Genomic DNA, 10,864 nt, shown 5'->3' on the forward strand with positions numbered 1-10,864 from the left:
AGTGTCAAGCATGGTGTATAAGAAATCATGAACTCCAAGTACAGGTTCAATGTATCTCACTGAAAATATTTAGAGTGATGCGTTATAGTTTTGCTTTATTTATACATAAATATGTTGATTTAATAATATTGTTTATATTCTTTTTACTTTATAATGACCTTAAATTAATAATATAGGTATTGTATTTAATTGTATTTTATTAAAATAATAATAGTGAATTGAAGTACCTCTATACTTATCAAAATATTCTGAAATATAAATGGTCTTACTATTTGTTTTTGTTGTATTATTACTATTATGTATATATATATATATATATATATATATATATATATAGTTACCTACTAACTCATATTATTATTCGTGTGATATACCACTTAAGTTTAAGAATCAAAAGGATCCGTGTCAGTAAAGTGACTAATGAGGGAGTCCTTTAAAAAAGCACTGGGCAGTTTTATTGGTTGGTCGTTCAGCGCAGACATACAGTTTTATTTGGTTCGTTTTCAATCATTAACTTATTAGTTCATAGCTGCTTGTCTGCTTGTTCTAGATACAGTGTGCATGGAGTTAACACACCTTTGTTGTGATTCCTTACTCATACCTGTTGTAACGCTCACACACACACACACACACACACACACACACACACACACACACACACACACACACACACACACACACACACACACACACACACACACACACACACACACACACACACACACACACACACACATACATATATATATATATATATATATATATATATATATATATATATATATATATATATATATATATATATATAGCTAATAATTCTCGATCGCAATAACAGTTTTTACGTTGTCGTTACACAAGAAAGAGAATATTATTATTGCAAATATACGTTCTCATAACCTGTAGTAGACACATGTGATGTAAATGACATCTCATATATTATCAGTGTGTGATATAAACATATAAAGCCCACATAATTACCGTATCGCGAAACCGCCGAAGCAGTTCATGGTGTTGATGTCGAGACACCCTGTGTCGAACTGCCCGACCGGCAACCCTGAGGCGTCGTCTGGCGCCTGCACCATGAACCCTGTGAAGTGCTGGCTCTCACTTCCCAGGATAGTGAAGTGCGCTGACAACCGGCTCACTATCGTGTCCTTGTGCAGGTAGAATGTGAATGGCGGAGGTCCTTCCTGCAGCATGCCAGATCGTCAACTAAATAGAAAGTAATCTCCTAGAACAACGAAAAGAACACTTTTTATTGTTGGTATCATACAATTATTCTATCACTATGCCACCGTGGTCACCGTTGTTATTTGAAAAGAAATTTCACAAATACCTTAATTCATCAATATCCTTGTCAATAAGCATAATTTCATTTTGTATTGTCAAAGCCCTTTAAGTTGCACTTTGGCAAATTAAATGAAAATATATGTTTATGTTCCAGATGTTTTAACTTAATTTAATTGCAATATACACTCTACCATCTTTGACAATTGATTTGATAATTGATTTTTTATATATAATTCTGCAATTGTTGACGCTAAAAACAACCAGAGGTGTTTGTGCTACAATTTATGATATTGTAATAACAGAAAAAAAATCTTTTAAAATTTTGAAAGTGTAAAATAGAGGGACACAAAATTATGAAACTTTTGCACTAGAAGCTATATGCGGTTTTAACGGGATCAGAAATCTTTTATGTCCAAAAAATTTTTGAACAATATTGACTGAGTGTTTTAGTTTCTCCCTGGGCGCAAGATTCGAGTCTATATTAGAGATTTTACATTGTTTGTAGTATGTAGTATACAATGGTCAGAGAATTCAAATTCCTTTAATAACGACCTCTAGACTGTTTCGAAGGCAAGAAATGTTTAAATTAACTAATTATGGTTGTTTGAGAGAAATCCAAATTAAAATCACAGCCAATGAGAAGTGGTTTGGGAAAACCTATTCTGAACATATAGTTCTCACGTGACGAAGGCATCTTTGATGTTAAAAGGTCTTTTATATAAATTTAAAATTATTAAATGAATGTGTACCTCCTATCGACTGTAATGGTCTTTTTCAATAAACTTTTTATTTAAAAAAAGTCTGATCTTATTCTAGAGAGAACGTTTGTTGGAAGAGCTTGTCATACAAGAGTTGTTACACGAATTGAATGATAAATCCTCAGAGAACAGGATACTCCTCTACGCCAACATTACCCGAGGAGAGCTGCACAAATTTGTATTTTGCGAAATCTATTCAGGTGGAGCCTCTGTCGTATGAAGAGTCCTTGTCGCAGGACGATAAATGGCGGATAATTATCGAGACCATTCAAGACACATGGGACTGCACGATTTCCTTTCACAAGTGTTCTTATATAGAAAGCTACAGAAGTGAGGGTTGTGGTTGTTGACTGAGATTTTCTGACCGAGTGTTCTGTGAGTTTCGATATGAATGAATACGTAATTATTACTTATTTTACACCAATTTTTGAATAATAGATAGTAAACACAGGAATAAAAATTGTTCGGTTGGAATATATTTTGCAATATGGTATTTTGCATTAGGTATTTAACAATATTATAGGTAATATATTTAACAACTAATGCCATTATGTAAAGGTTTAAACATTATTTAAAATTTAATAATTATGTACTGGTATCTCAAACCTGAAGACTGCCGCCGTGACTGGGTTCCATGGTCTCACAAGCGTCAGGGGGTTCCGTCTTCACCAGTGTCGCCAACATCACAGACATCACCATCCGAACCAGCATTCCTAGGCATTATAATTAATTACATTAAGTCTCATGTACTGGCGCCGGGGAGCTGCGTCTCCGTCAGTGTCGCCAACATCACAGACATCACCACCCGAACCAGCATCCCTATGCATTATAATTAATTAGTTTATACATCGAGAGATTCCATACGGGCGAGAGGGGAGTGGTGTCGTACGGAGTGGGAGAAGCCGTCAAAAGAGGGGAGGGGCTGACTGCCGCCGCGCCGTCGCGCCACAATGCTTGCCACTGTCACTATTGTCAGTGAGCTGGATCTGCGTGCTGCGTACGATTATTTAAACACATGTTAGACAAATTTAACATTGGCAGTATATTTAACTTACTTCCAATAGTAACAATTAAAATATTTATATCTGAATTTAAACGTTAATGTATACAATTGAAAATTAGGATTTAAGAACAATAATTTTGTTTACTTACTGAATGCTGTAAACTGGTTACTTTGGTAGAGCTTCAATCCCACTTAGATTAAAGTCATCATTATCATCATCACTGCCACTCTCACTCATGCTGCTCTCACTGTCACTATCATCTTGCAAATTAATGACGATATGTTCTGTCATTTCGTCAATTTGAGGCTCTAACCTAATGTAGTCTTCCTCTACTTTTTTGACGTGGTTTACACGAGATAACCATTCTTCAGTAGTTATTTCCTCAAATGTTGTTTCCACAAGCTGCTTTATTATTTCCATTGAAAAAGACATTACGTTTAGCCACCCTCTGTTTCATGACACTCCATATCATTTCTATAGGATTAAGTTCGGGATGGTAGGGAGGCAAGCGCAGAGTTGAATGACCGTGTTCAGCCAAAATTGCATCAATTTTGAACATTTTAAATTTAGGTTTGTGTAAATTAATCAAACTGTACAGCTCCGGTTTTAGGCTACTAGAACATTGTTTATGTTTATTGCGGTGCCACTTTCTTTCTCATTTTTCATGTATTCATAAACGTTTGCTACTTTATACTTTGCCTTGGCTATGATATACTTTACCACTTCCAACTTTTTTCAAGAAGTTTACACCCGCCATTTCAGAAATATTACACGGAAATCCTATAAGTAGTAACGGCGGCAAAACAGTGCAAGTATCACAGAGACAAGAAGAGTGTTTAACAAGCAAGCGCGAGGTCCGCACTACACAGCTCCGCGATACAGACTGAGGAAGCGTTAACCCCACTCCTCCAAATGACAAGTAGACCACTGCGCATCGCCAGGCCAGGGCCCGTATGGAATCTCTCCATCAGTAAAAAAGGCCATGTCACACTGCCGTGGCGTCGCGTCCGTCCATCTGCGGATGGATTTTTAAAATAATCGCTAACCATGTTGTCAAATAGGACAAGTCACACTGACATAACCGACGTGGTGCAACGTTCGTCGCGTCGGCCACCGTCTGCTGCGCTATGCGGCTGGAGCGATCCTTGGCCGACGTCGGCGATGCTACGAAGGCTCGCGCATGCGCATAAAGCACCTCCCCAACCCCCTCACCGGGGCACCGCGCGCTCTTGCCACTGCCTACTCCTTTTATTTTATATTTTTAATAATTTGTTTAAAAAACCCTTGCGCGAAGCTCTAAAACAGCACGACAGTCTAGGATGAAATGACCGCCAGTTCTAGGGTTAATGAATACTCTGGTGTCATGTTTATATGCAATCATTTTATTTGTTATTTTTCATATTATGTTTGATGTATAACAAAATTAAATATGCTTTATTTTAAAAACATAAAGACTTATTAAAAAACTGAAAACGCCAACACAAAAATTAAAAAATAATCCTTTCAAGTGCATCTCATATATAAAAACCAATAGTTTTAAAGAGGGATATCAAAGTATTGAATGCCCTAATTACTAAGTTCATAATAGACATAGTATTGCATGTAATAATGAAAATATAAGTTTGATAATAATAATTATTAATGAATACGCTCCAGAACAATAAATTAAGTTTGTAGAGCTATAACAAACTATTAATTCCACTATCAGTGTATAACTAAACAAATTCAAAGTAGTTGAAATGCATAAGCAACTCCTAGAAAGTAGAGGTGTGCCTTTGGAGCTGGAGCTGTTTCAAATCAGCGCTCCGCTGCTGGAGCGGAGCGGAGCAGCGCTCCGTGACTCTCGAAACAGCTCCAGCTCTAACCTATATATTCATATAATTACTCTCTCGGAGCGTCTGTGGAGCTATCAGCTGTGGCCTACAACTTGTTGACAAACCAAAACAAACCAGTTTCAGTTTCAGTAGGAGTTCTAACGTAGACATACAGTGAAAAGTGATATTTTTGTGCGGTTTACGAGTATGACTAGTATTGATTGGTTTTTGTGCAGTTAATTAACATGGCATCAAAAGTACAGAAATCTAAGACAAGTTCAATTTGGTCTCATTTTACAGTTATTGATGCTAACCTTAAAAACTGTAGATGTGAACATTGTGGCTTGGTTATGTGCTACCGTACATCAACGTACAATTTGAAGAGGCATATTGAGAGAAAACATGTCGGAATTACTTTGAGTGTTATAAGTTCAAAATCAACAAGTGTAAGTGATCGTGATGTGAATGTTACAACCAACACTGGACCTACCGATTCAGCCGCTTCATTTAGTAACTTTGCAACTGAAAATGAACCTCAACCTGGTGAGTTGCCTTCTAATCAATTAGATAAGCCAAAGGGAAGTGCTAAACAAACACTCTATCGAGTTTTTATACCAAAAAAAAATGAATAACAACCAAAAGAAAAAGGTAGAAGCTGCGTTTCTAAAGCTATTTTACAAAGATTTCCAACCGTTTTCTATTGTGGGAGGACTCTGGTTTTCGGGAATTCGTTACAGCTTTAAACCCTTCTTTTGAAATTCCATCAAGGAAAGTGGTTTCAAAAAAACCTAATACCCACCACGTACGACAAATGTAAGCTTCAAGTAGCTGAGTTAATGAAAAATGTGGAAAACATCTGTTTAAACGACAGATGCATGGACATCTACGATCAAATGAATCGTATATAGCTGTTACAGGGCATTTCATTACCAATGATTTTGTGTTGAAATCAGTTCTCTTAGACTGTATTTTAATGGAGGGCTCACATACTTCTAGCCATTTAGCCGAAGAAATCAAGAAAATAACGAATTTCTATAAAATCTCAGACAAAATCTTAGTTGTTGTAACAGACAATGCCTCCAATGTCGTTGGAGCCATAAAAAATGTTTTAAATGTGGGAGTCATTGGCCGTGCTATGCACATACTCTTAACCTAGTGGTTCAAGATGCCATATCAAAGGTAGATACAGTAATCACCAAATGCAAAAAGATTGTCTCATTTTTTAAGAGAAGCAACGCAGCCACTGAAAAACTATTAAAATACCAAATCAACAATGGGCGTTTAAAGACCCTAAAACGCTTACTTCAAGATGTAAGTACGAGATGGAACAGCACATATTACATGCTTTGTAGATTTGTTCAGTTAAAAGAGGCTGTAATAAGCACTTTGGCATTGCTGGACAAAGACTTGCCATCTTTAATTTCTAATGAATGGAAAACTTTGCAGTGGACCTTTGCAAAGTCCTAAAACCATTTGAAGAGGTCACAGCAAAGATGAGTGGGGAATCCTACTTCCACTGGAAGTCAAATAATTGTTTTGACGCTTGGGCTGCAAAATGTTTGCAGCAAACTATGTACACTAAATTTGCACCCTGATGCAATACAGGTAGTACAGAACCTGCTCATGGGGTTATCAGCCAGATACCATGACATTGAGTACAACAAGTTAGTAGTACTTAATACCTTTTTGGACCCAAGGTTCAAATTGTAATGCATTTTCTGACGACAAATGTCAACAGTTTGCTAAGAATCATGTGATTACGGTCGTTGCAGCTATGATTTCCGCCACTTCTGCCACCGCAATGGAACAATCCCCCTCCTGGTACACCATCTTTGACTTTGACCAACCAATCTTGTCCATCACAATTTGAAGAAGAAGAATGTTCAGTATTTTCTATGTTTGATTCTGTAATAAAATCTGTACAAAGGCAGACTCCCGGAACTCCCAAACGATTGTGCTACCGCCGAAATCGACAGGTACATCGCTGAACCACCACTTCCCAGAGAAGGCGATCCTCTGTCCTGGTGGAGGATTCACGAGGCAGTCTACCCAAATCTCAGCAGACTCGTTAAAATAAAACATGGGGTTTGTGGGTACGTCAGTACCTTGTGAAAGAATTTTTTCCCGAACGGGAATAATAATAAGTGACCGAAGATCACGTATCAAATCCATGAAAAGTGACTCAACTTGTGTATCTAAATGCAAAATCATGAATACTTGTGTAAATAATTTGTATATTATTTTATATTTTCTGTTACCGTACTATTTTTTATGTTTTATTACTACAGTGTGAAAATAAATATAAATAAAATGTACGTGTAGTCTTCTTACCCAAAAATTAGATTTTCATAAAACGTATTATAAAAAAAGTAAGTAGTAATTAAAACTGCCAGCACCTTAGCATATTTGTTTACAGTAGTATTTGCTGTTTATATAACATCATAAACCAAAGCAATAAGCTCCAATCTACAAGGGAGCAGACAGATGCCGCACATCGCGCCGGAGCGGTTGCCGGAGCTGGAGCTGTTTAAAGAGCTAGCTCCGCAAACGGAGCCGGAGCTAGTTTGGCTTTCTCCGCTCTCGGAGCTACTTGGCACACCTCTACTAGAAAGACGTGGCGTTGGCCGCGGATGCGGATGCGTAGTTTGACGGGATTCGAGACCGTCGCGGCATACGCCGACGTTCATACTATGGATGGACGGACGCGACGCCACGGCAGTGTGACATGGCCTTATGTGTGATGTACTGGCGTCGGGGAGCTGTGTCTCCGCCAGTGTCGCCAGCATCACAGACATCACCACCCGAACCAGCATCTGTATGCATTATATAATTAATTAGTTTAAATATTATGTACTGGTATCTAACACCTGAGGACTAACGCCTTAACTGGGTTCCGTGGTCTCACGAGTGCCAGGGGGCGCCGTCTTCGTCAGTGTTGCTAACATCACAGATCCATTCAAAACCATTATCCCCGAGGAATGTTTGTTTTTTATTAAATTTCTTTTGGTTTTCTCAATTTCATTCGATTTTAATAATTTTTTGCCTAATCGGGTGAGCCTACGTTCTTTCCAGATACTTTGCTTACCAACTGATGATTTTTACTTTTAATAATTCTAATCGATACATATATACTTGAAATATATTTTATATATGTATGTTCCACACTCTTTTCATTATAGTATTTCTTAAAGTGTGTATGCAAAGATTACAAATTGCTTTTTCTACCAAATGACGGGAACTGAATATCATTGGAATCATAACGACAAAGCAGTGACTGTACTTATTTGAATTGCCGTTACAATTCTCAATTATCTCGTTCACAGTAAAAATGTGTGCTGTTATTACTAATGTTACGAAGCATACGTAACGAACTTTAGTCGTTGTGATGCAATTATATTTTGTAAAACTTTGAATGACTTGTTTATAAGTTGCATTTAGATGTATTTTATTGAATTTAATACCCAAAATCATGTTGTATGTTCACCTTTTGTATGTGTAACCTATAACTGTCATTAATAAAACTAAAAACTTCATTTTAGATAGATTGTTAGTTTTATTGGAAAGGAATTCGTAAGATTTATATGAATAACGTTAAAACTTGCTGTGAGTTGTAAGTAATAAAACTGAGTTGTAGTCACAGATCAGATCGTATACTGAGAGCTCTACAGATCCTCTCGTCTGATATGATATCACTAATAGAGAGATAACAGATTACACTTCCAGTCGCCACGTCACGTATCACTCATGTTCATGTTTCATGTCCCATTTGTTTATTTTCATTACTTTTTTATTTTCGTGTCTTAACACAAAATCACAAAATGAAGTTATAACATCAATTGATAAGAAAGCACAAATATGTGCTATATCTGCCGCAACACTCATGATTGATAACGTTCAAAGTTAATTACTTCCGGTTTGTTTGGCAAACAATCCACTTTCACTTTCCCCAGCTTTGAAACGATCTTTTCAAAGAGTACACAGAATGCTATGTAAATTTGTTCATTAAAACATATTCTCTTAAATTCGTATTTTTATATACATATATTAAATAAATGAGCCATATCATTTAGAACTACAAAGAATCTTAATTAGATTTTATTGTGTCTATTAAATTCAGACGTGATATATTGCACGCAATCTTATTAAAGCAACCTATTCGATATAACCTAAAACGGAAATTGTGCAGACCGTAGATTATCAACGCTTAACACTATACAAACTGCGGTTTCACAGAAGAATCGGCGAATTGTGTTAAGCCTTTCCCGCTTCTTGTGCTTACGCTAAGTCTGTTAAACTTCCTTAAAAACTTAAAAACACAAAATAATCCTCATCTGAAAGTAGCTTATGCGCCACAATAATTAAATATGTAGTTGTTCAAATAAGACGATGGTACAACCCTAAGCCCTTCTGCTCGTTATTCGGCCTCGGTCTGGCGGAACCAAAACCGTGTGCCATTCTCCGCTCGCTGCTGCACTTCAATTACGTTTTAAAGCATTTCATTGTATACAAAAATATTTAATTACTAATCATAATTTGTGGGGAGAAGTCACCGATGCATGCAAAATCTGTACTTATACTAATTTTATTCACACATTAAGACGTACTTTTCCTCATTCTTTCTTTCCTGTTCATGTACTAATTACCTTCGCACTTGAAGAAGAGGGTGGATTTAAATCCTCAAAACGTTGTTTTATACGTTTGGTAACATATAAAATAGCAAATGTCCTAACTCCTGTTAACCTTCCAATGTGTATCAGTTGACGCACTGCTAGAATATACTAGGCAGAAAAACAAATTATCACAAGCTCATTTTTACTCCGAGTCTGCAACTAAAATAGTGCCCTTGTGGTAAGTTTGAAATATCTTAATTTTATTTCATTCAGTTTATCACACGAACCCAACATTGCACACGAGGACTTATGTATGCTCACATTATGTATCACGCAATGTATCAACACCTTTAAACCCGCTCACAAAAGTTTCCTTTGGAAAGCCATTTGGTCTCCACGTCCTTCTGTTCACTCCAAGTCAACAATTAATTAAAGGCTCCCGATTAGGAATCATTTATTGTACAAACAGGGTAGAATGTGAAACAATTATTTTAGAAAGCGCCACTTGGTTTCACTGATTCAGACGCTTTTCACATCTCTAGATGACAAGTTTCGCATAGCATCTCCAGAGCATTCCCTAAACGAGTATTCTCGGAGAATTTTCATCTGCAGATGTCAATAGAGTCAGAATAAGCAACATGAAAGCCTTAACTGTCATTATTTGGATGAGTAGGTGAATCCATGCTACAGTTCAACCAACTTCAAATCTTTGAGCGTGGAATCTATTTTCCTTATCACTATACTATAAAAGAAAACGTATATTCTTATATATTAATTGAAAAATTAAATTTTAAGTGAATTGATCTTTAATATTACCATGTAAAATTAAGTGGGATGATTCCTAGATTTTCCACATTTCCTCAGATTTCCCGTCCGGTCATAAATGAATGATTCAACACAACTCTTATTTAATACTACAATACAGTTATAACCTTTTGCCAGCTATCTAATAATCATGTAAGACAAGCTTGTTATGAATTTTATTTTTCATTAACCCTATTTTCTATATGAATATATAACAGATCATAACGAAAAAGAAATGCCAGTATAAGGAGATGGTAATCGCTTGTTTCAATCTATATCATATATCCTGTCAAGCCACAAAAACAATTCAGTGGTGATGTTGAATAAGGTCAATTTAAGGATTAACTATGACTGTGGTTCCGGACAAGAAGTATGTGATTTACTATCCAGTGCTGATGTTGACAAAGGTCAATTAAAGTAAGAACTATGACTGTGATTCCGAACAAGATGTATGTGGTTTACTATCCAGTGGTGATGTTAAGAAAGGTCAATTCAAGGAAGAACTATGACTGTGATTCCGAACAAGATGCATGTGATTTACTATCCAGTGGTGATGTTGACAAAGGTTAATTCAAGGAAGAACT

At 36.5% G+C, this 10,864-nt stretch overlaps 1 protein-coding gene across 1 annotated transcript; it reads right to left on the reverse strand.

Annotated features, from left to right (window-relative positions):
- Window positions 1-978: 978 nt before the first annotated feature.
- Window positions 979-2,785, reverse strand: LOC124371547 (putative ferric-chelate reductase 1; the record flags this gene model as incomplete). Its single annotated transcript, XM_046829898.1, has 2 exons — window positions 2,655-2,785; window positions 979-1,190 (listed from the first exon to the last, which is right to left on the reverse strand). Coding segments are annotated over exons 1-2 (317 nt in total), but the record flags the coding sequence as incomplete, so codon positions are not given.
- Window positions 2,786-10,864: the final 8,079 nt, after the last annotated feature.

Source organism: Homalodisca vitripennis, unplaced genomic scaffold, assembly GCF_021130785.1.
Source record: "Homalodisca vitripennis isolate AUS2020 unplaced genomic scaffold, UT_GWSS_2.1 ScUCBcl_1571;HRSCAF=5362, whole genome shotgun sequence".
Classification (NCBI taxonomy): domain Eukaryota; kingdom Metazoa; phylum Arthropoda; class Insecta; order Hemiptera; family Cicadellidae; genus Homalodisca; species Homalodisca vitripennis.